The sequence below is a fragment of the Oryzias latipes genome, chromosome 18 (assembly GCF_053564925.1).
Source record: "Oryzias latipes strain Hd-rR chromosome 18, Olatipes_Hd-rR_3.1".
NCBI lineage: Eukaryota > Metazoa > Chordata > Actinopteri > Beloniformes > Adrianichthyidae > Oryzias > Oryzias latipes.
Window position 1 is genome coordinate 35,212,237 of NC_136254.1, and position 25,464 is coordinate 35,237,700.

At 46.3% G+C, this 25,464-nt stretch overlaps 1 protein-coding gene across 5 annotated transcripts; it reads right to left on the reverse strand.

Annotated features, from left to right (window-relative positions):
• Positions 1-9,427: 9,427 nt before the first annotated feature.
• Positions 9,428-22,292, reverse strand: LOC110014094 (Fc receptor-like B). 5 transcript variants are annotated; one of them, XM_078935921.1, is made up of 8 exons: positions 11,351-16,580; positions 11,162-11,274; positions 10,822-10,949; positions 10,675-10,710; positions 10,312-10,575; positions 9,992-10,237; positions 9,764-9,916; positions 9,428-9,698 (listed from the first exon to the last, which is right to left on the reverse strand). In XM_078935921.1, exons 3-8 carry the CDS (start codon positions 10,868-10,870, stop codon positions 9,586-9,588), a joined length of 861 nt encoding a protein of 286 aa, XP_078792047.1. In that variant the 5' UTR covers positions 10,871-10,949; positions 11,162-11,274; positions 11,351-16,580; the 3' UTR covers positions 9,428-9,585. The 5 variants fall into 5 exon arrangements, with proteins under 5 accessions (XP_078792047.1, XP_078792045.1, XP_078792044.1 ...); XM_078935919.1 differs by lacking the exon at positions 11,351-16,580 and adding an exon at positions 21,686-22,292 and having other exon boundaries at positions 10,312-10,581; positions 10,822-11,274; XM_078935918.1 differs by having other exon boundaries at positions 10,312-10,581; positions 10,822-11,274; positions 11,351-16,582.
• Positions 22,293-25,464: the final 3,172 nt, after the last annotated feature.

Sequence of the window (25,464 nt, forward strand, 5' to 3'; positions counted from 1 at the left end):
CGGCCTGGAAGGTACAGGAAGAGGTTGAAGAAAACAGGCAGGGGGAGTTCTGGGAGTTTTTACACTGGCACACACAGGACAGGAGGCAACAAATGCCCTTATGTCTGAAGACATGGTGGGCCACCAGAATCCTTGGGCCACCAGGAAGGCAGTTCTCATAACTCCAGGGTGGCAGGCTAACCGGGACGAATGTCCCCACTTTAGGACTGACCTACGGAGACCGGAGGGAACAAACAGACAGTCTGCCGGACAACCTGATGGTATATTTGCCGGATCAGTAACCAAGGCCTTGACCCTGCATTCCAAGGACCACCGTGTAGCACCCAGAACCAATTGCGACGGGATAATTGGGGTGGCTGTAGTCGAGTCTCCACCCTCCTCTCTCTGATGTAGACGAGACAGGGCGTCCGGCTTGGTGATCTTGCTGCCAGGGCGATAAGAAAGGGTGAAGGCAAACCGATCAAAAAACAGAGCCCACCTAGCCTGGCGAGGGCTTAGGCGTTTGGCAGTCCTGATATACTCCAGGTTCTTGTGGTCCGTCCACACAAGAAATGGTTTCTCAGCACCCTCCAGCCAATGACGCCACTCCTCAAGGGCTAGTTTAATAGTAAGTAGTTCTCTGTTCCCAATGTCGTAATTTCCTTCTGCAGGAGAGAGAGCTTGCAGGAGAAATACGCGCAGGGATGGACTTTATTATCAGACGGTCTCTGAGACAAAACAGCCCCCATCCCTGTCTCAGACGCATCCACCTCCACAATAAATTGTTTGAAGGGATCTGGCTGAGACAGGACGGGAGCTGCAGAGAGGGCGTCTTTTCAGCTCGGAAAATGCTTTGTCTGCGCCCTTATCCCAGATAAAAGGTACCTTAGCTGATGTGAGTCCATGCAGAGGTGCAGCCACGTCACTGAAGTTTCTAATGAACCGCCTGTAGAAGTTAGCAAACCCTAGGAATCGCTGAACTGGTTTGCGTCCAGTAGGAACAGGCCACTCCAGAACGGCCCTCACCTTGTCCTGGTCCATGAGAACTGATCCAGGTGAGATCACATGGCCGAGGAACCTTGTGTGTGTTGTGTGGAATTCACACTTCTCGGACTTACAATACAGGTGGTTCTCAAGGAGGCGCTGGAGTACGGCCCTGACGTGCTGCACATGGGTCCCGAGATCTGGAGAAAAGATCAAAATATCGTCCAGATATACAAACACAAACTTATTCAACATGTCCTTAAGCACATCTTTAATAAGACTCTGAAAAACAGCAGGTGCGTTTGTCAGCCCAAAAGGCATAACCAAATATTCAAAGTGGCCATTAAGGGTATTAAAGGCAGTCTTTCACTCATCACCCTCACGTATACGAACAAGGTGGTACGCACTTCGGAGGTCCAATTTGGTGAAGATCTGGGCCCCCTATAATTGATCAAAGGCAGTCTGTAATAGGGGTAAGGGGTAAGTGTTCCGAGCAGTGATGCAGTTCAACCCCCTGTAGTCTATGCAAGGACGCAATCCCCCGTCCCGTTTGCCCACAAAGAAAAATCCTGCTCCTGCAGGAGATGAAGAGGGACGAATGATGCCAGCCTGGAGACCCTCCTGAATGTATTCCTCCATAGCCTCCTGCTCAGGACGAGAGAGAGGATATACATGTCCCTTGGGTGGAAGTGATCCTGGCAGAAGATCTATGGCACAATCATAAGGACGGTGGGGGGAAAGGGACTTGGCCAGGATCTTGCTGAACACAGAACCAAGGTCATGGTATTCAGTAGGAACAGTGCTAAGATGCAAAGGTTCAGGGGAAGGTCTTTTGACTGAGGAGCGAATAGTGGCTGCAGTTAAACAGTTCAACAAACAAAACGAACTCCAAGACAATACACGTCCTGAAGTCCAGTCCATATGAGGGGTGTGTCTGCACAGCCAGGGAAAACCTAAGATAACCTGTGGTTTCAGCGATTCCACAACAAAAAATCTCCGCAGTTCAGTATGGTTACCTGACGCAGTTATGTGAATGTCCACCGTACGTGCAGACACTTTATGAATGACTGACCCATTGATGGCATGAATATGCAAAACTGGAGACAAATGTTCAACAGGAATCTTGAGTGTTTTTATTACTTCATGAGAAATGAAGTCGCCATCTGAACCAGAGTCAATTAAGGTCTCAAGCTCCTCCTGAACTCCTGCATTGTTTATTAAGACCTTGGTTGAAGGCCTTGAGGGAGAAGAAAAAGACGAAATCCGGCTCACCAGTTCCCTCCTTGCTGATGAACCCTGTCGTTTCCCGGGCAGTCGCGCACAAAATGTCCAGACCGTCCACAGTACAAACAAAGTCCCGCTCCCATACGGCGCCGCCGCTCAGCGGGCGTCAGACGTCCTGCACCCAGCTGCATGGGCTCCGGGGAAGGAACGAAATCCTGGCGAGGAGTACTGGAACAAAGCGGAGGATCACTTACAGGAGGAAGCGGGCGAGGTCGGGGGCTGGTGTTGCGGCGTCACTCACGACCCCGTTCCCGCATCCTCCGATCAATACGAACTGCCAGATCGATCAGCTCCTCCAGGTCCTCTGGAATCTCCCTCGCCGCCAGCTCGTCCTTGAGGACGCTGGAGAGACCCTGGAGAAAAACGTCCAATAGTGCCTCGTCCGCCCAGCGGGTGCTGGCAGCCAGAGTCCGGAACTCCACGGCGTAGTCCGAGGCACTGCGCGGACCCTGCTGGAGGCGAAGACGCTCAGACGCGGCTGCTCGATGGGGTGTAGTAGGGTCAAACAGAGTGAGGAGCTGGGTTGAAAATGCTCGGAAAGAGCGGCAAAGTTCTGCTCCGCGCTCCCACTCTGCCAAACCCCATCGTTTGGCTCTGCCCGTCAGAAAGCTCAAAGCAAAGGCAACCTTGCTCTGCTCGGAGGGGAACTCGTTGGGGTTGAAATCAAAGTGGAGGCGACAGGAGGTGATGAACGCCCGGCAGTCCTCAGCTGTTCCATCGAACGGCTCGGGATGACCCAGTCTGGTTTGGCGGGTCGAAGGTGAAGGAACATGCTCCAGCCTAGAGAGACGATCGTGGAGCTATTGCATCCCCGACATGAACCCACGCATCTCCTGAGCCAGGGCCAACAGCTCTTGACCGGCGGCGGAGCATCCTTCAGCCGATGATCCAGGTAAGTCCCTCAGCTGGGAACCTCCTGCTGGGTGTGTCATGGTTGCAGAGTAATGTTACGACTCGTGACCGAAGGAACCCAAACGCAGGAAGGAATAACTCAAACTCGAAGTAGACTGTCATAGATTTAATTAAATTCTCAAAGAAGTCAAACATCCAGTTGTACAAACAAACAAACAGGACTCTGCGACACTGAAAACAACAAGGACAGAAACTTAAATACCAAACCACATAATCAGGAAACTGAAAACAGCTGAGTGAACCAGGTGAACACATAGAAGGGGGAGGAGGAGGGTGCAGCTGCCAGCTGAACCATGACAGCAGCTCCTCTTTTAGCACATATATGTCAAATGAAAGGAGCGCGTCATAGAAACCTTACAGTTCTCACAAGCAGAATTATGATGTCATTAAATGCGGTTTATTAAACATTCAATCCATTTCCTCCAAGTCCCTCTTAGTCAATGAGTTAATCATTGATAACAACTTTAGTCTACTAACCTTAACAGAAACTTGGCTCCAACAGGATGACTATGTTAGATTGAATGAAGCACCCCCCCCCCCCCCACTTATGCTAACTATCACAAATCCAGGATTTCAGGGAAAGGAGGTGGATTGGCAGTAATATCACAGTCTAGCTTACTTCTCAGCCCTAAAGTTAAAAATGCTTATAATTCATTTGAAAGCATCATATTGTCTATAAGTCACCCAAACAGGAAGACTCCAAAACCTGTTTTATTCATAATTATTTATCGCCCCCCTGGCCCATACTTCGAATTTTTAACTGATTTTTCCGACTTCCTATCGACTATTGTCTTAGATTCTTATCAAACTATAATATTAGGGGATTTTAATATTCATGTTGATGACCCCAGTGACTGCCTAGGAAAGGCTTTTGCAGCTTTATTAGATGATGTTGGTTTCACCCAAAGTGTGAATGAACCCACTCACTGTCATAAGCACACCCTGGACCTTGTTCTAACCCATGGTATAGAGATCAGCCAGCTGAGTGTCCTTCCTCTTAACCCCATCATTTCTGATCACTTTATGATTACCTTCCAGCTTACACTGGAACATCCTTCTGTCCCAGTGAATAAGAAACAGCTTAGAAGAACCTTAACTGACCGTTCTGTGTCTGAGTTTAAACACACAGTTCAGCCAGTACTTAGTGATATTCTGAGAAAATACTCTGAGACCAGCTCCCATAGTATCAGTCCTAGTATAAATGACCACTTTGTTAATGATGCCTTACAAGCCCTCAGGAGTACACTCCATGTTGTTGCCCCCCTGAAACCTAAGTTCGTCAGACAAAACCGAGTAGCACCGTGGTTTAACGCTGAAACTCGTTCTCTTAAACAAGAAACCCGTAAGTTGGAAAGAGAATGGCGCCGCTCCGGTTCAGATCAGTCTCTGGATATCTGGAAACATAGCCTATTAAATTATAAAAAAGCTCTGCGTAGAGCTAGAAGCCAGTACTATTCAACCTTAATATCAGAGAATGGAAACAACCCAAGATTTCTTTTTAGCACTATTGCTAGATTAACTCGCAGTCAGAGCTCAGTAGAACCACATGGTCCTGTTTCTCTCAGCTCTGATGATTTTCTTACATTTTTCGATAGTAAAATCTCAAATATTAGACATAAGTTAAATCAAGTTATTCCTATCAGCCCAGAACAGGCTGAAGCGGTAGAAATGGAGGCCTCCATAGAAACCTCTGTAACATTAGACGGCTTCACTGCTGTGGATCAAGCGGAAATAACATCAATTTTATTTTTATTTTATTTTATTTTTTTTTTTTAACTTGTCCTGTCCAACAACTGGGCAGTCACATGAGAGCTGAGGGCCTCTTGGGTTGGACATATTTTACTTTAACAAGAGGGGTTATTAATCTTCAGACAAACCAAAGGTATGCCTGAATAAACCCCTTTTGTAATTGAGGCCAACCTTTATTAATTTCAAACATGTCTGAAAATCTTTGGTGTTGGACCGGACGGAAAAGGAAAGAGGGGAAGAAGAGAGAGGGACGCTAGAGAGAGGGGGGGTAGGAGGGTGAAAATAGGAGGGGAAGGGGGGTAAGACCATGAAGCAGCATAAAGCAACAGGCCAGGGCCAGCAGGGCCGCCGCAAGGCCCCCAGAGCCAGAGAGCAGGGAGGCACGGAGGGAAAGAGGGCGCCGCCCCAGCCCGACCAGGAGAGCAGCCCCCCCGCCGCGCCGGGAGAACCCAACGCAGGGCCCCACCGGAGAAGGACGCCCACAGCCCCAGACGAGCACCCCACCACCACCCAGGAGTTCCGGGCATCCCCCCGCCCCAACCCCAGGTACGAGCCAGGACCCCCCAAGGGAGACCCGCTCCGCACTCCAGGCAGCCATCCGCCCGGCCCACGGTTGGTCCAGGGAAGAGCGAGGCAGGGGCCCGCCGCCCCCGCCCAGGAGGGGGGAACCCCGGGGAAAAAGGAGGGCCCACAAGGGGTGTTGTAAATATGGCCCGACCAGGCTCGGCCACAGTTGGAAATTTGGCGGGGCCCAGCACTCAGGAGCAAGGACCAGAACCCACCCCCCAGGGACACGAACACCCCCGGCTCAGATGTAATGTGAACCCCCCCACCGCGCGGAGAGAGCACCGCCGGGCCCAGGAAGCCGGCACCCCGGGGACACGGCCGCCGTTGCAAAGGGGCCCGTACCCCCCACCAGGGAAGAGGCAGGGGACAGATGGTCCCAGGTCCCACCTTCCTTGCAAAATGTGTGTGCGTGTATGTGTGTTTGAGAGAGTGTGTGTGTGCATGTGTGTGCGTTTATGTTGGGATGTATATATTGAGGGGGGAGGGGTGTATGTACTAAGGGGGGGTGCAGTTAAAATTGGCGGGTAGGGCACTAAGGGGACATCTCCTGATTACTCACAGTGACGTCCCCTCACCCTCCCCACCAAGGGGCCCTAAATGTCTAAGGTGCGGTTAAAATTGGCGGGTAGGGTGCTAGGAGGACATCTGCTGCTTGCTGGCAGTGATGTCCAAGCACCCCCCCTACCAAGGGCCCTACATGTCTAAGGTGCAAATAAAACCGAAAGAGGGGGGGCCCACTCCATACGGCAACCATAGGAGGGGGGCCACTGCCTTGTAACCCCCCCCCCCAAGGCCCATCGCAGGCTAAGCCCCCCACCCCCTCATCCTATTATGAGGTTATATGAGGAAGGGGGTAAGTTGGGGACAGCTGATAGACTGTCCCCCGGTGGTCAAACAGCCCCCCCCCCCCGCCCCCCCCCCAACAAGGGGGCCAGGCCCACCCAGCCCAGGGGCCCCACCCCCGGAGGCGCCGACACCCCAGGCCCAGCACCACCCCCCCCACACAGAGAGAGAGGAGCCAGAAAGCGTTGGCCCCCCCCGGAGCAAGTCCCGGCCCCCACCCCCAAACGCCGGCCCTAGAAGAGCTCTGGTCAGGCTTCGACGGGACCGAGGCAGCCAACCGGCCGGGGAAACCGCCGATGGCCTCAGCCCCGACCCCGACCCGGAAATAACATCAATTATTACGTCCTCCAAATCCTCAACGTGTCTGTTAGACCCAATTCCCACTAGACTTTTTAAAGAAACTTTTCCCCTAATTAATGATCCCATATTAACAATGATAAATGCCTCTCTGGAAACGGGTTACGTGCCACAGTCTTTTAAATATGCAGTTGTTAAACCTCTTCTGAAAAAGCCCAGTTTGGATCCTAGCATCTTGGCCAACTATAGACCGATATCAAACCTGCCCTTTATTTCTAAAATCCTACAAAGAGTTGTAGTTAAGCAGCTTTACTGCCACCTACAGGACAACAGCCACTTTGAAGACTTTCAGTCGGGGTTTAGACCTCACCACAGTACGGAAACTGCACTAGTTAGAGTCTCTAATGACTTGTTATTGGCCTCAGAAAAGGGACTACTTTCTATTCTGGTCCTGTTAGACCTCAGTGCAGCCTTTGACACTATCGACCACGGTATTTTACTCCATAGATTAGAGCAGGACATAGGGATCAGAGGATCTGCTCTCCAGTGGTTTAAATCCTATCTGTCCCATAGGTATCAGTTCGCTATTGTAAATGGACATTCCTCTCAGTGCCCTCGAGTCAACTATGGAGTCCCACAGGGCTCAGTCTTGGGACCGATCCTGTTTACGCTTTATATGCTACCCCTAGGAAACATAATCAGGAAACACAGCATTCATTTTCATTGTTATGCCGACGATACGCAGTTGTATTTAGGAGGATCCCTCCTTCATGTGGGCACCCCTGAGGTTTCTTCGTTTTTTCCTGAATCTGTTTTATTTTAGTTTTTCCTTACCGTGAAGGGGGGTCTTAGGGCAGGGATGCTAGTTTTAAGAAAGTCTTTGGTTGCTGTTGCAGTCTGCTTTGGGTCCATCTGCACTGTGAAGCTCCGTCCAATGAGTGCTGAAGCATTTAGCTGAATATGAGCAGATAATGTTGCCTGAAATACTTAAGAAATCATCCTATTGATTTTGTCAGCAGCCACATCATCAATAAATACAAGAGAACCAGTTAAATTAGCAGCCATACATGCCCACGCCATGACACTACCACCACCATGTTTCACTGATGAGGTGGTATGCTTAGGATCAGGAGCAGTTCCTTTCCTTTTCTGTACTCTTCTCTTTCCATCACTCTGGTACAAGTTGATCGTGGCTCATCTGTTGTTCCAGAACTGTGAAGACTGTTTTAGATGTTTGTCAAACTCTAGTCTTGCCTTCCTGTTTTTGATGCTCACTCATGGTTTCCATCTTGTGGTAAACCCTTTATATTCACTCTGGTGAAGTCTTCTCTTGATTGTCAGCTTCGACACACGCACACACACACACCCACACACACACGCACCTACACACACACACACACACACACACACACCTACTTCCTGTCAGTGTTCTTGATCTGACCAGCCGTTGTGACTTTGGTCAGTTATTTTCTGTGGTCTTCCGGATCGTTTGGCGTTGCTGAGCTCCACAGTGCGTTCCTTCTTTTTATGACTGCTCCAGACGTCACGCCTAATATTTTTGCTATCTCTCTTATGGTTTTCTTTTGTGTTTTCAGCCTGATTGTGGCTCGCTTTACTAGTAGTGACAGCTCTTTGGATCTCATCTAAGTTGACAGAAACAGATTCCAAATGCATACAGTACACTTCAAAATCTCTGGATCTTTTATCCGCTCATTGTAATTAGGATGATGAGGGAATATCACACATCTGGCCATGGAACAGCTGGGAGGCCAATTGGCCCATTACTTTTGGTTCCTTGATAAGTGGGAGGCACAGATGCAAACTGTTGTGATTCCTACACCGCTCACCTGAACTGGATGTAAATACCCTCTAATTAAAGCTGACAGTCTGCAGTTAAAGCACATCTTTTTCTTTTCATTTTCAATCCATTGTGGTGGTGTGCAGAGCCACAAATGTTGGAATTGTGTCGCTGTCCCACTATTTATGGACCTGACAGTAAAACCCTTTAACTCCAAACAAACCACGACCCAGCACAGCTGGTTCTACCATTCTGTCACAGCTCCTCACCAGTCTTGGACCTTGATTCCAAATGAAAGACTTTCCTTTCATCAGAACCAGGACTTTGGACCTCTGACCAGCAGTCCTTCTTTGTCTAGGTGAGTTCTCTCCCCTGTTGGTTTGGGCTCAGAAGTGGTTTGACCCGTAGAACCAGACAGTTGGAGCCCATCTCCTGAATGTGGTTCTGAAGCTGTTCCTCCTCCTGGTTCCAGTCTTCCTGCAGGTTCTGGAATCCTTTAGATGATCCTCTGAAGTCCACGTCGTCTCTTCAGCGGCTGCATCTCCTCCAGAACATTTTCTCGTTCTGTGGTTCTGCTCGGACACGGCGCTCTGGGAACCGCCTCCTTAGAGAGGAACTTTAGTGGTTTAGCCAGACTCTGGGGGGGTCAGTGAAGGTCTGATAGAACCATCCAGAACCAGACTGAACCAGTTGAAGGACATGAGGGGAACCTGCAGCTGCTTTGATGATCAGTTGGTGAAACTGTTTCAAACATTCATGTCCTGCAGAATTTAGACAGATTCTCCACAGTTTTCTGGTTCTGAAATCTGGTTCTGTGGGTTTAGGAGCTGAAAGTCCAATTGATGTAAAAAAAAAAGAAATCAATCAGACAGTGACCCGGATGACAGCTGGATGTTATTATGGAATGATGGAAATGAAAACACTTTCATCTGGATGTCTGCAGAAACACTGAATAGAAATATGATTCTATTCCAGATACGTTTAGAAAAGTGACTAAAAAGACTAATTGAAGAATTTATTTGAAATTTAGATTTATTGTATTTAACACACAAAAACACAAGATTTTAAATCAAACAAAAACATTTAGACATTTTAAACAAATTCAAGAAAATTACAAAAATAAAAAAGTGAAAATTATCTTAAAGTTTCTGAAACCAAAAGAGATTCTCTGTTCAGAATTGATGCTCTGTGGTTCCAGATGTGATGATGTCATCATCGTCTTCAGCCAATCCCTGCTCAGCATGTGAGTGCTGGGTCATCACCATGGAGACAGACGGGTCACTTCCTGCAGACAGAACAGTTTAGAAACTGAAGATGATTGATCAAATGTGATTGATTGATTTCTGTTACCTGAGGCTCTTTGTGGACATAAAGACACCAGAAGGAGAGTGGAGATGAAGAACGGACTGATCACCAGCAGGTGGAGCAGGACTCTGAATTCAAGACCTAATGCAGGGGGCGGGGCTCCTGTTGTGGGCGGGGCTCCTGTGGTCCTGGGTCTTTCTGCAGACAGAATCCCACCTGGTCTGGTGACTGCATGGAGGAAATCCATGGTGAGATGACAGTGAAGCTCCTCACCTGAGACAGAGATCCAGCTGGATGGAGACTCTCCATGAGCGCTGATGTGACACTTGTAGAGACCTTCATCAGACCTGGAAACATGCTGGAGGGTCATGTGACCTGTAGGCTCAGTCCTGATGAGGGAGCCATCTTTATAGAAAGCAGCTGAGGGCTTGGAGGGAGGGGTCTGTGATTGACAGCTCAGAGTGAGGTCATGACCCTCCATCACAGGGAGGACAGGACTCTGCAGGATCACTGATCCACCTCAACACAGAGACAAAGCATTTCATCCATCTGCACACAGCTGCAGCAACACTAACTCCACAGTCTGATCTTACCAGAGACACTGATGTTCACGCTGATGCTGGAGGCTCCTCCCCCTCTGGACTCACACCAGTACAAACCACTGTCTGCTGGATAGATGTAGCTGATCCTGCAGGACAAACCATCTGCTGATCCCCACTCAGATCCACACAGAGTCCTGGTTTCATGTGAGGTGTTTCTCCTCAGAGTCCATCCTGCAGAGCTGTGGTCCTCACACTTCAGAGTCACTGATTCTCTTTCAAAGAACTGAGATCTGCTGGGACTCACAGTCAGACCAACTGCAACAACAAAGTAAAGACACACAGAGTGTTGCTGCTGTCAGAGGCTTTCTTGGACACAAAGACAGAGAGTGGGACTGACTGAGGAAGTGGACTAACTTTGGTTGGTTGTGCAGCACAGCAGGGAGCTCAGAGCTGCAGAGAAATGACACTCAGCTTAGTTGGAGCTTTGATGAAGGCTCTGCTGTGGGAAGCAGCATCTGTCAACGTTTCCACACCAACACACATCCAGCAGACGGGACTCACCCAGCAGCATCTGGACAGATGTTCCCTCCATTCTGCAGCTGCAGGACATCAGACCAACAGCAGTTGGACAGACACCAAAGTCTGATTCTTCTGTTAGGATGATCGTCTGTGTGACGGTTCACTTTTCTCTGAAGCATCAACCAGGAAACTCAGACAGGAAGAGACGTGACAAACCACAAACACAGTGGTCACAGGAGAAAAAAACTGTTGTCTTCACATGAAAGAGTTTTCATGAAGTGTCAGAACTATGATGGCACCTCTGAGGTTGGTTGTCATGACGACTACGACCAAACCTGGTTTGTTGATTTGCGTGGGTGTGGGGTCTTTGTATGTTTCTTACTTTCATACATCCACACTGGTGTCTTCATGAATGTCCATCACTACATAGTACAGTCTCATTGGGTCCACCAAGCTCCCAGCTTTTTCTGTCTTTCTTCCTGGACTCTCTGGCATCTTTGAAGGAAATTATCCTGAGTCAGTAACAAGTTGAGGCTGATCACACTGGTTTCTTGATGTAGTATCTGCTCACCAACGTCTAGTCATTGCAAAACTGATGACATCACAGCAGGGGTCAAGAACCAGAAGGACATGTAGGACGGCAACCTTCTGCATTTCACCGAGACATGCCACTGAACCACGTCATCCACCTGGTAGAGTTTATCCAGATTGATCACATTGTCAACATAATGGAGATGGTCTGATGGTCAACAACCAGTGGTGCTACACCGTGACCATTGTTCCCCTCTCACGCTCTTGCATTCCAAATCTTGAACTTCAGGCCTTCAAATGAAGCCCCTTTTATCCCTCTGCCATCCATGTCATCACAGTCAGTGAGGATTTTATTCCACCTCAAGACACAGACTCAACTACTGAAATCTACATGAGACACTAAAGATCCACCAATCACAGCACCAGGACGCCACGCTCATTGTTTGAAGGACTAGAACAGTTTCAAGCAACAACTGCTGAATCTCCACCACTTGCCCCGGTAGGGGTGAAAGGACACTGAATAACTGGTACATGTCATTTGAAAACAGCTACAAGGCTCAGTCCTAACCACCATTTGGAAAGTTGGACCATGATGCCATTTTCCTTCTGCTTGTAGTCCTCTGAAACAGGAAGCCACGATACAGAAGGAGGTTGTAACCTGGCCACGCTGAAGATGATGGACAATACAGACAGGGACATGTTCTGGTACAACTTTGTGATGTCAACATGTTTGAGGAAATGGTCATGGGGCTTTAAGGTAAACAAATGGATGATAAAGAACAGAAAACCACCATCAAGATACACTATATTACCAAAAGTATTGGCTCATTCATCCAGATGATCAGAATCAGGTGTCCTGATCACCTGGTCTGGTCACAGGTGTATAAAATCATCACTCAGACATGCAGACTGTTTTACAAACATTTTTGAAAGAATGGTCTGCTCTCAGGAGCTCAATGAATTCCAGAATGGAACTGTCATAGGATGCCATCTGTACAACAAATCCAATCATGAAATGTCTCTGAGCTCCCTGCTGTGCTGCACAACCAACCAAAGTTAGTCCACTTCCTCAGTCAGTCGGACTCTCTCTATTTGTGTCCAAGAAAGCGTCTGTGTCAGAACTCAGAGCCCCCCTCTGGTCACCTGTGGGAGCAGTCTCCAGAGTACTGAATGCACTTCATCTTGTCACAATGCCTCTGTCAGTCACCTCCCCCCTCCCTGCGCTCCTGCTCTGCTGGTTGAAACCAGCTGACCTTCATCTCCTCATCTTCCTGGCAGCCTACTTAAGGGAGCTCCACACCAGTATCCAGCGCCAGTTTGTTATACTCACTCCCGTGCTTAAGTCTGGCCTTTAGTCTTTGCTACGTTATCTAGTCCCTGTTACTTACCACATCTTGTACTCAACCTCAGGTTCCTATCCTCTGGTCTCGCTGGTTCCTCTTCATCCAGAGCTCCACGCCTCGCTCCAAGCTGGTTCCGCCGTCCTCGACATCCACGCCTCGCTCCAAGCTGGTTCCACTGTCCTCAGCGCCCACGCCTCGCTCCACACTGATTACGCCGTCTTCGCCGTCCACGCCTCGCTCCCCCCGGATCCGCCGCGTTTACGCTCCGCTCCTCTCTGGTCCCGCTGTCCTCAGCGCCTCGTCCAGCCCTCGCCGCCAACAGCTCCAAGGTCATCAGGATCATTCCACGGAGGACCTACTTACCACGCTCTCCAAGAAACTGTATACATCCCTCGGAAAGAAATAAACCTTTTCCAAGTACTTCCTTGTTGCGAGTTTACTTCCAGGTTCCAGCTACTGGGTCTGTCATGTCTTTCGACACCATGGCACATCTCCCAGCAACCCCAGCTTGCCATTTCTGAGTGATGCACACCTGACTCCCATTTGCCAAATCAGTCACAGTCTACATAAACACTGCACTGAGCCTCACTAAGTGATAAGTATTGTTTCTGCCACTCTGTCTTCCTTACTGAGCGTTGTATGTGGATCTTCTGTTTCCTGACCCTGTTTGCTTGCCGCCTGCCTGACTCTCTCCTGGACCCTGACTACGCCTGTCTCTCCTCTGATGATCTCATGCCTGTTATTGACTGCTGCCTGCCTGACCCTGATTTAGCTTTGTGGACTTTTAGCTGAGCTACTAAACCTTCTGCATTCGGATCCAGCCGTCTGCCTGTTCTTGTGACAGAGTACTTTGGCAAACATGGATCCAGCAGAAGGAGTTCCTAGCCCGATGACCCTTGTATTGTTTGCTACTTTTTTTGCTGGAGCACGGTCACCAGCTCCATCATCTAACCTCTGCAATCAAAGCCATTATGTCGCCCCTGCAAATCAACCCGCCTGTCAGCAATGCATCCGCCACAACTTCCCGGTCGTGTATTCTTCTTTAACAACTGTCAAAGGCGGGGCATCTAGAACAACTCACACAGGGAGCGAGAATGGCACTTCCGGACAAATTCAATGGGGCCCCCAAGAAATGTGTGGGTTCCTTATGCAGTGTGGACTGTTTCAGATCCAACAATCAAGTCTCTATCCCTCAGAAGATGTCGCTAGCAGCTGGTGTTCTCCCCCCTGACTAGAGAAGCGCAAGAGTGCATAGCTGTGCTCTGAACTGGAGGATCATTACCTATGTTTAGGTATTGTAATAATTTCTTTGACTCCAGCGCAAGAATGGGAACGCTTTTTAGTGAGTTTTCTAGAGAAAAGAGTTAAATTGTGGTGTGTTAAACCGGTTAACATGTTAAATGATTTTGCAATTCTTTCTGGTCTGTTGTTAAATATGAAATCAATTTGCGTCATGGTTGAGTTAGTTATTCGTGTCCATGACATTTGCGGTGAAAGGGAGATTGTGAGGCCCAAACATTCCAACTGAATATGGTTTGACCATTGGAATTTATGGCACTGCGTTGTGCTTTTTTTGTAAATCAAGACTCCACCCCCCTTTTTAGATCCCTCCCTGTCTTTTGTGTTGTTGTTATAACCAGGAATATTCAGAGCTGCTGATGGGGAATTCCGATTGAGCCAGGATTCAGATAAACAGAGAAAGTCCAGGTTTGAGTCCAGTAACAGATGTTGTATTTGCTCAACTTTAGAAAGGAAGATTCTTATGTTCAGGTGTCCACCTAGAATCCCCTTTGGTATGGCTTTAGGGTCCCACACTATCCACAAATGATTGACAGTTTGAAACACTGCCCACTTCCTGTTCTTTGTAATCCCTGGGTTCAGCCGTTTTTTTGTTTACATTCTGCGTCACTATGGAGGTGCTGGAAGCGTACTCTTTTAACGTGGTCGTAGAAGTCTGGGCTCGTCAATCCAGCATACACCCCGGCCCCACTGAAACACCAGGTCCAGTCGATGGTCCTGCGAAGACGCCGCTCAGCTGGCTCGATCGAGGGTTTCCAGCAAAGACGCACCCCATACCAGCACTGTCACACACACCCTGCGTGTGCTGATCCACCACGGTACCAGCAAGGCTCCCCAGCACCCCATCCGCAGCAACACCAGGTGGTAGGACCATATCTGAAGCGCATGCAGGCCCGGGCATGGATGTATGTCTACAGATAATGTCATACAGACTGTCATGATAAGAGCATTAGTCCAATGTAGACGTAAAGTTGTCTTGGTGTTTTTCCGTTTTTTTTGGTAAATGGGTGGATAAACAAAAGTCATAGCCAGCAAATGCTTCCCATAGCCAATGCTTGGCTTGACAAAGTTGCTTGTGTCTTTGTCATTTCTGCTGAAATGCATCTTTACATGAATGAAAAGTTGTTGCTGAATCTTGTAAGCATTTTTAAGGTCTAAATTGGCTGTAAATGGTATAAACCTAATAAACAAGGTGTAAAGAAGTGTGAGCAAGTGGGACAGAGACTAACTGCATGACTGGGTGGTTTTTGCATTTATTTATTTATTTATTTTACTTGTTCTGTCCAACAGCTGAACAAACAGATCAGAGCTGAAGGTCTTTTGTGTTGGACAGGTTTTATTATCACTAAAAGAGGTTATAGAACTTCAGAAACCAGAGTGTAGATTTGTATAAACCCCTTTTTGTTTTATTATTTTCTATTTATTTGTTACATTTAGTGTGTGTGGGGAGGTAGAGGGGAAGAATGTGAGGGGGTGTGGGGGTGGAGGAAAATAAAAGGGAGAGGTGAGAAAGTGGGGGATACAAGCACTGATTTGGATAAGTTATTATTTGAAGCTGTAACAATTCTACCAGATCTGCTGGAAAGACAAATATTACATCATGTCGCTACTCAATTGCATGAGTTTTTAAATGCCCAAAAAATTTTAGAAAAATATCAGTCTGGTTTTAGGAAAAACCACAGTACAGAAACGGCTCTTTGAAAGATCGTTAATGATCTTAGATTAAACTATGACTCACAGAAACTTTCTGTTCTAGTGCTGCTGGATCTCAGTGCCGCTTTTGATACAGTAGATCACCAGATTTTATTAGACAGACTTAGGAGTCTAGTGGGCCTCTCTGGAAATGTTCTTAAGTGGTTTTACTCTTACCTTATAGATCGACACTTTTATGTAAGTATGGATACGTGCTCTTCAAGAATCCATGAAATAAGTTGTGGGGTTCCCCAAGGGTCGATTTTAGGGCCAATACTTTTTAATTTGTATATGTTGCCTCTTGGGGATGTCATCAGGAGACACGGCGTTGACTTTCACAGCTATGCTGATGATACACAGCTTTACATCGCCATGTCTCCTGATGACCATGAACCTATTAACCCTCTTTTAAACTGTATTTTAGATATAAAGCTGTGGATGGCAGAAAATTTCTTACAGCTCAACCAGGACAAAACTGAAGTTTTAATCATCCGTTCTGAAGACAAGAGAGAGCTGATTTTACCACATCTTCATAATTTTAAACCTTCTCCATGTGTGAGAAACCTGGGCGTACTTTTTGACTCTGAGCTAGATTTTATCCCACACATTAAAAATGTCGTTAAGACAGGTTTTTATCATCTCAAAAACATTGCCAGAGTCGCCCGTTCCTCTCTCTTGCCAGCACAGAGGTACTAATGCATGCTTTTATTTTTAGTCGTTTAGATTACTGTAATGCCCTGCTCTCTGGTTTACCCAAAAAGTCTATTGCAAATCTACAGCTATTGCAGAACTCAGGGGCACGAGTTCTGACGAGGACCAGAGGGTGGGAACACATTACACCGATTTTAAAGTCGCTGCATTGGCTCCCTGTGCGTTTCAGGGTTGATTTTAAAATTCTTTTAAATGTTTTTATTTAAATGATATTCTTTTAAAATATGAGCCCTCGCGGACCCTGAGGTCCTCCGGTGCTGGCCTCTTAGTTGTTCCTAAAGTGAGGACCAAGACACACGGTGAGGTTTCGTTCTGCCATTATGGTCCTCACCTGTGGAACAGCCTGCCGGAGAACCTCAGGGCCGCAGAGACTGTAGAACTTTTTAAGAAGAGGCTCAAGACCCACCTTTATAATTTAGCTTTTAGTTGATTTTAACTGCTAATTTACTCTATTAGTTTTATTATAGGCTATATTCTATACTATATTTCATTTCATTTTATGCATCTTATTCTCAGTTTTTTATTTATTTATTTTTTAACAAATCTTATAATTTTAGTATCTTATCATGATTTTAGCCCCAGTGTTTCTTGTGGGAGTCTTTTCTGCCAGGGTTGCCGGCTTGCCCGGTGGTTGTTGCTGCAGTTCTTGCCCTTGCTGGGGCGGCTGGGGTCTAACTTTGCAGCTTCACGGCTGTGAAGTGGACCCCAGTGTTGTCCCAGTCTGGGTTGGCGCTGTGGCGATGCTCCCATGGCCGGGCTGGCTCCTGGTATGAGGAGATTCCCAAATACCGTTTCCTCACAGCAGAGCCAAGCCTTACTTATTTGTTTGTTTGTTTGTTTGCTTGCTTATTTATTTATTCATTCATGTATTTATTTTAACTTGCATTGGTAGTCAACATTCATTGTCGTGGGTCATGTGTTTTAATGGAGGGGAGTGGGAAGGGTGTAGGGTGGGTTGGGTTTCTACTGTAATGTTGTGAGTTTTTTGTTTTTAATGTTAAAGCGCTTCGAGCTGCACGAAATGCATGATAAGCGCTATTGTTACGGGTCCCGGGTGCGGCGACCACAATAACAAAAAGAATTGTGTCTGTGAAAATATAAAACGAGTCTCAGAGCAGAAACGACACGAGCACTCTCTCATTCTCCAAATCACTTCTATTTAAATGTTTCAACACATTTACATTTTAAATTCAGTGCATGTAATTGTCCAATGTACAATCTGACCTCTAAATTAAGTCTAAATTAAATATCTGATGAATATCTCACATCAGTAATTACTCTGTTTTCAAATACCTTACATTTCCATTTCAAAACTAAACAAAAGAATTGCATAAGTTTAATTTACTTTAACTTCTGTAGTCAGCACAAAGGAAATACTTCTTTGTTTTGTTACTTTAGCATATTGTTGTAGCTTATAAACGCTGGACATTGCACCTTTAGAAATATGAACTTATAATAAAAATAAAAGAACAATAAATCTGTACACTTTTCATCATTTTTTTACAACTGTTACAAAAATCAAATGTTTCTGTTACTTTTAAACATGTTTAAAGTCACGTGAGGAATCTTAAACTATTAAAACATCCACAGTAATGGATCCAACTAGTTAGCATAGTTGCTATGGCAATACAGACTCATTTAGCGCGAGCTAACAACATCCTTGTGAAAACAAGCTAGCGCGATAACACCCGCTACTTCCGGTCCGGCTTTTCCCGCCGAAAAATGAATTAAACTTCTCCAGTTTACATCAAAATTACAAATTGAACAACACTGAAAATCATCTGGGAAGTAAACCAAAGCTTAGGGCTTTCATCTGCTGGGTTTAAACCACATACTAACCTGTGAAAATATAAAACGAGTCTCAGAGCAATAACGACACGAGCACTCTTTCATTCTCCAAATCACTTCTAACGGAGACAGGAAGTTGATCCGTCTTCAGCCACTTGGAGGCGCTGCCAGAGTGTCAAAGTCCTACCAGACTCATAATATAGTCCCTTTTTATTTTCATTTTCTTTTCCCACAGACTATTTTTAATAAATGCATTCAAGAATAATTATTTTAATTACTACAAAATAATAATAATGGCTTTTAATTTTTAAATAAATACCAAATGTGGATGCACATATTTGGGTGCACCACACTATTTTATAAATAAAGTTTGATTTGATTTGATCAATGGTGAAAATCTGACACGAAGATGAGTGGAAAATATCTATCCATCAATACACTGTAGGTTAGAAGGAGGGGTGAAGCAGACAGGGAGCAGTGTGCACGTGTGGGTGGAGACACATGCACGCTGCCAGAGTGAACCAGATCCTACCCAGCCAGACAAGGAGAGAGGGGAGAGACCCCCAGGCCAGGAGCGCCCCCGGTGTCATGACCCAAGCAGCCCTGGAGGGGGGGAGTAGGGAACGTCCACCCACCCAGCCAGGCGCAGAGAAGGCCCCCCTACAGGGGCCCCTCCGGTGCTTAGAGGCATAGGAGAACCCAGCGACCAGCCCCCAGGCCACAGGACAGTAGTGCTTAGCCGTACCAGTCGGCAAACATGGGGGCAACTGGACACCGAGATATGGGCCAAGGACGAGACCGGAGCAGAGAAGAGCAGAGAGAGACGCTCGCTCAAGGGGGCCCCTCCTTCCTGCTCTGCCTCATCTGCTTTGTGTGGTGAACACGCCATGGAGCCAGTTTCCTCATCTTCACTTCTGTGAAACAGCAATTTCCCCCCTCCCTTTTTTCTCTCTTGTTCTCTGAAGCTGCTTTCCCATTTTTCAAAACACTCTGGGAAAAGGTTCCCACCCGGCCAGGGGGGCGCTTGGACCTGTTCACCCTGGGAGCATGGAGCACACTCCGGGAACAACTGGGCCTGTACACACAGGGGACGCATTTGGACCGCCAGTTCTGCCATGCAGTCAACACGCAGGGGCAGTGCAGGCACCCTGCTATGGTATGTCCCAGCACATCAGAAGGCCAGCCAGAAGCGACACGACACGGACACGGGGAGGAGTGTGTGACGCTGAATACGCGCAGGGGCAGAGGAGGCAAAGGCACAACTCTGCCTCCCCTGTGAGTATGGGAAAGCGTAGCCACACTCCTCGGGATGGCCGCCATCAAATTTTGTAACGACCCAGGTGGTATGTGACTTTAGCCGAGCTGCTAATAAAGTGGCTTCATTGGAGAGCTGTCCATGCCTTATTCACCGCACGACCCCGGACAGCCTCAGAGAGGAAGGAATAGGCAGAGAAGCAAAGATTATCTCCATTTATTCAAACACACCACAAACAGCCAAACAGCATGGAGGTCACTTCTGCTTCCACCCCTCTCACTCATGGTTTTCACCCAGGATTCCCCACTTCCCATGAGTCCTACGGGCTGAAGGCGGGGCTAATCAAATCAAACTTTATTTATAAAATAGCGCTTCTCATGCATTTTGTGCAGCTCGAAGCGCTTTAACATTAAAAACAGAACACACAAAATATTATAGTAAAAACCCACCCTTCCCCCTCCCCTCCATTAAAACATATGACCCATGGCCCCCACGTACAAAGAATGATGACTATGTAGCTTAAATCAATCAATCAATAAGCAAACAAACAAACAACTAAGGCTTGGCTCTGCTGTGAGGAAACAGCATTTGGGAATCCTTTCACACCAGGAGCCAGCCTGGCCATGGGAGCATCGCCACAGCACCCACCCAAACCGGGACAGCAACGGGGTCCACTTCACAGCCGTGAGGCTGCAAAGTTAGACCCCAGCCACCCCAGCAGGGGGCAAGAACTGCAGCAACAGCCAACGACCAAGCCGGCAAGCCCTGGAGGAAAAGATCCCCACAAGAAACACTGGAGCTAAAATCATGATTAGATACTAAAATTAAAAACATAAGATGTATATAAAAACATCAAATTGAGAATAAGATGCATGAAAGGAAAATAAATACATAAAATAGCCTAAACTAAAACTAAAAGAATAAATTAGCAGTTAAAATCAACTAAAAGTTCAATTATAAAGGTGGATCTAGAGCCTCTTCCTAAAAACCTCTACAGTCTCTGCGGCCCTGAGGCTCTCCAGCAGGCTGTTCCACAGACGAGGACCATAATGGCAGAACGAAGCCCCACCATAAGTTCTGGTCCTCACCTTAGGGACAACTAAGAGGCCAGCACCAGAGGACCTCAAGGTCCGCGAGGGACTCATATTTTAGAAGAATATCATTTAAATAAGAAGGCCCAAGACCATAAAAACATTTATAAACCATTAAAAGAACTTTAAAATCAATCCTGAAATGTACAGGGCCGCTACACTGCCCCCACCTAAGAGGGTTAAGTGTCCCCACAACCCTCACATAGCTGAAGAGCCAAAACAACACAACACAAACAGCATAACACATGAACACACTGGCTGAAGACTCATGCTCACAATCCTGGGTTCCAACCACCAACATGAACAGTCTCCCTCCCTGCTAGCTGGGTTAGCACATCTGTTACTGACACAGTTCCGTGCCAGTATGTGCCCAGCCACCAGAATGAAGCACTGTCCTCACAGCAATGCCAACACCACCCTCAGGGTGCACGTCGCCTTGGGGGAGTAGACCCTCTCTGAGCGAAGAGCTGCACATCAGCAGCGAAGGTCCCCAGGCGCTCATCGTCATCTCTACGGCGATGAGACTCCAGCTGCTGTCGGTTCCATTCTGTCAAACCCTGCTCCTCAAAGTGTCGCGCTAATGCTGCTGTCCGCGCCGACAGGTCTCACAGCTCCGCAGAGGAGAGGTCCAGCAGTGCCTGGAGTGTAGCGCCCTCCAACACCAGGCCTGGGTGTGTAATAAGTCTCCTCGGGACTCCAGCCCTCATGGCCGGTGGCCAAGTTGACCTGAGCCAGATGTGGTTCCAGCGAACCAATTCTCCACACCCTTTACACTCTCTGCACAGGTGTCAGTTTATGCGTATATGTGACACACTGGGCATAACTCACGGGGCATAAAGGTTCTCCACTTTAGGTAAAATCCCCACCAGTCTCCTCAGCAGCTTCAAGCCTGTTTATGATAGGTTTGTTCTGTTTCTACCCTCCCTGTTTCCTTAATTACCCCCCCTCTGCACTCCTTTCCCTTTTTTCTTTTTTCACACACTATTCCCTTCCGCTCAGCTAAGCTGCCACATAACTCAGCCACTCTACAATAGTACTGATCTGTACAACACACTCAGACACTCAGCATGTCCAGCATTACATCACATGCACTGTACATTACACATAAAGCCTCATAGCAACATCAAGCACACCATTATGTGTACATATATACTCATTTTTGCCTCCATCAATAACATACAGTTTCTAGCATTCACCTCAACAGCAGCATGTCCACCATTCCCCCCTAGCCAGGACTCCTTCGAAAAAGAGATTCTTAATCTCAATGGGACAATTCCTGGGTAAATAAAGGTTAAATAAAAAAATAAAAAAAAGTCATAGATCCAGAAGGAAGATTTCTAATAGTCACTCTTTCCACTCAAAATATGCAGCTATGTTTAGCTAATGTGTACATGTAACGGGCGCGTATCTGTCTGGGTGCAATCCAGTTTGTAACGCGCGTCCGTTGACCCAATCGATCTGCGTTGTGTTCTTTTTTGTGTTGCTGGACAAATGAGGAGAGTCTGGACCCAAACATCTGCTGGTTGCTGCCCTTTTATTGATCACCACAGCGGGATCTGTACATCAAACAAAACAGATAACTTGGTGACATGTAGTTCTCTGGTTCAACACATCGGGTCGCAGTATCCTGTTGAACAGAAAACCGGGAAACTTTCCACATGTGTCTTCCACAAACTTATAACATATCTGCAAAGTTTGCAGTGGATTGAAATAACATTCACCATACAAAGTAACAATTTCACTTCACCACCATTTCTGTTGCATTTTCAGCAGTAAACAACAAAATAAATTCAAAATGAAAGCAGAGAACAAACGCATTACCTCCTCTCAGCTGTCTTCGCTCGAACTGAGAGAAAGGGGGGATGGCGCACAAAAACTAGAAAGTTCTCCTAAAGTGATAGTACAGATATTTGCACTCATGTCTCAAAAATATATACACATCCTGATTATAAATAATATGAACATTTCTTAAAATATATATAAAAAATTATCAGGATTTAGTTAAATTCAAAATAAATAATAATATAAATTAAACAGTTAGTTTACCCTTGTTACGTACCCCCCCAATGTAGATGACCCTAAATTCATTCATTCCTTCTTCTCTGCGCTATCTGAGCATCCAGACAAATGGCTAATTATTGTGTGTGACCTCAACATGTGTTTAGATCCAGAGATGGATAGGCTAAATAACACAGGAAATCTTAGAATCTGGCAATCCACAAACACTGTTAAACAGTACATGGAGGATTTTGGTCTTTGTGATGTTTGGCGTTTATTCCACCCCACAAAAAGAGCTTATACCTTTTTTTCCACAGTTTATCAATCATAATCCAGGCTAGATTATTTCTTGGTTAACAGCTCCTTGTTGAGCATAGCTACCGAAGCACAGATCCACCCCATTACTATCAGCGACCACGCACCAGTTACCCTGACTCTTAAAAACAAAACATCACCACCTTCATTAAGGAGCTGGAAGTTCAATACATCGTTGCTCAGAGACCCTAACTTTATAGATTTCTTTGCTAAAGAATGGTCCTCATATCTTCAAAATAATGACCACCCAGGTATTTCCTCGTGCCTTTTATGGGAGGCCGGGAAAGCAGTCATGAGAGGAAAAATAATCGCCTTCTCATCCCACAAAAAAAAGAAAAGAAAACTCTAAACTAGTGGATTTAGAGCAAAAAATCAGACTGTTAGAGGAAACCTACAGCAACTCTCCGGATGAACAAACTCTACAAAAAATAAGGAAAGTAAGAATTGAATTAAATGAAATAACTAATCAAAGAACACAGTTTTTATTACAGAGACTACGCTTGGAGAGGTTTGATCACAGTAATAAATCTGGGAAATATTTGGCAAATCAACTTAAAATAAACAAAGAGAAGACAACTATTTCATCAGTCATAGACCTAACAGGAAACGCAACACATGATCCAGCTGCAATAAATTCAGTTTTTAAAAACTTTTACCAATCTCTCTACTCATCCCAAATTGATCCTTCTGACAATGACATCAACAGTTTTCTCAATAGCATAGATTTGCCTAGACCAACAGAGGAACAAATCACAGCCCTGGAGTCCCCTTTTACTAAAGAAGAACTGCATAAAGCATTAACCAACATGCCTAGTAAAAAAGCCCCAGGACCAGACGGCTTCCCAGCAGAATTTTATAAAGAGTTTTGGCAAATCTTAGCTCCCATTTTTCTCAGAATGACAATAGAAATTAAGGACAACAATTATCTACCTCCAAATATGAATTCTGCTAATATAATCTTACTTCTGAAACCTGGGAAAGATCCCACATCACCATCCAGCTATCGACCCATATCACTGATTAATGCAGATCTTAAAATAATCTGCAAAGCTTTGGCGGGAAGGCTGGAGAAGGTAGTTCCCTCTCTAATACATCCTGACCAAACAGGTTTTATAAAGGGTAGACATTCATCTACCAACATGCGCAGATTAATCAACCTCATAGATTATACAACCATCAACAACCGTGAAGCAACCATTTTGTCACCGGACGCAGAAAAGGCATTTGATCGGGTCAACTGGAAATTTTTAATAGCCACCCTGAACAAATTTGGCTTTGGAAAATCATTTATTAACTGGATTAAAATACTATATGCCTCTCCTAATGCTCGTATTAGAACAAATGATCAAACATCTCCAAGCTTTAATTTACAAAGAGGAACCAGACAAGGCTGTCCACTATCTCCGTCTTTATTTGCACTATTTATTGAACCTCTAGCTGCTGCTATTAGGCAAAGTCGAGGCATTGAAGGCATTCAAACCAAAAACCTAGAACACAAAATAAGTCTTTATGCAGATGATTTTTTATTATTCACTCTAATTGGTCTAAAAGCACAATTCTGCCAATTAATGTCAACTATCTAACCTAATTATCCATTAAATTTCAAACAGGCAACATAAAGTACTTAGGTATAAATATCTCCTCTAGGCTTTCTGATCTACTCAAGCTAAACCACACCCAACTACTTAAAACAACCGAGGCTGATCTCACTAGATGGAAAACTCTACCCATTTCTCTAATCGGGAGAGTTGCAGCCATAAAAATGACGATTCTCCCCAAAATTAACTACCTATTTTCAATGATTCCTTCCAAACCTCCAACTACTTGGTTCAAATCATTAGACTCATTCATTTCCCAATACCTCTGGGAAGGTAAACCACCAAGGATCAGTTTAAAAACTATTAAAAAACCTAAAGATAGAGGAGGACTAGGCCTTCCAGACTTCCAGGACTACTACTCTGCAAACAGATTGTGTAATGTACAAAAATGGCTGAATCCTGATGTGCTAGATGAATCCTGGCTAGACATAGAACAAAATCTCTGTGATAACCTAGATATTTCTAATTTACCTTTCTTCAGTTCTAAAATTAAACAACACAAATGCTTCAGAAGTTTAAACATCAGCTCATCGTTAACAGCCTGGTGAGATTTTCTTAAAAAAAACAACCTCACATTATTTCCATGTAAACTTACCCCCATTTGGAACAACCCTGACATTTTGATTAACAAAAACACGATTAATTTTGCTTCATGGAAGAACAAAGGAATCCAGCAGTAAGGGGGTGCCTTTTGGGTGCAGGGTAGGCAGTACGGCTGACCGGGAACAGCAGCCGGGTGCCGTGCTGGGTGGCTGGTCGCCGTGGCGGGGCCGGGGGGGCTGCAGTGGTGGTCAGGCGTGCACCGCTGGGGGGTCAGTCAGCCGGAGTGGGTTACTGCGTGGCAACGGGGGTGGGGGGCAACCAGAAGATTGTGAGTGTGTGTGCGAGAGTGCATGGGTGGGACAACTGTGGGTGCACGGTGATCTCTGGCTTGCTCGGGTCGGGTGCCGGGGCTGGCTTGCAGGGATGGGGCGCCGGCTGGGTGGTGGAGGGCTCATGGGTTCTCGGTGCCCTAGCCTCGTCCTTGGCCCCCATGGCTGCCGCCTGGTACGGCTAAGTGACCT

What these genes read in the sequence shown, in the direction of transcription:
- LOC110014094 (XM_078935919.1), bottom strand. Translation starts at nt 10,870, where the DNA reads ATGTCCTGCAGCTGCAGAATGGAGGGAACATCTGTCCAGATGCTGCTG. An exon ending in ATCTGTCCAGATGCTGCTGG is followed by an intron (nt 10,711 to 10,821) that starts GTGAGTCCCGTC and finishes ATTTCTCTGCAG; the next exon opens with CTCTGAGCTCCCTGCTGTGC. An exon ending in GTGCTGCACAACCAACCAAA is followed by an intron (nt 10,582 to 10,674) that starts GTTAGTCCACTT and finishes TTTACTTTGTTG; the next exon opens with TTGCAGTTGGTCTGACTGTG.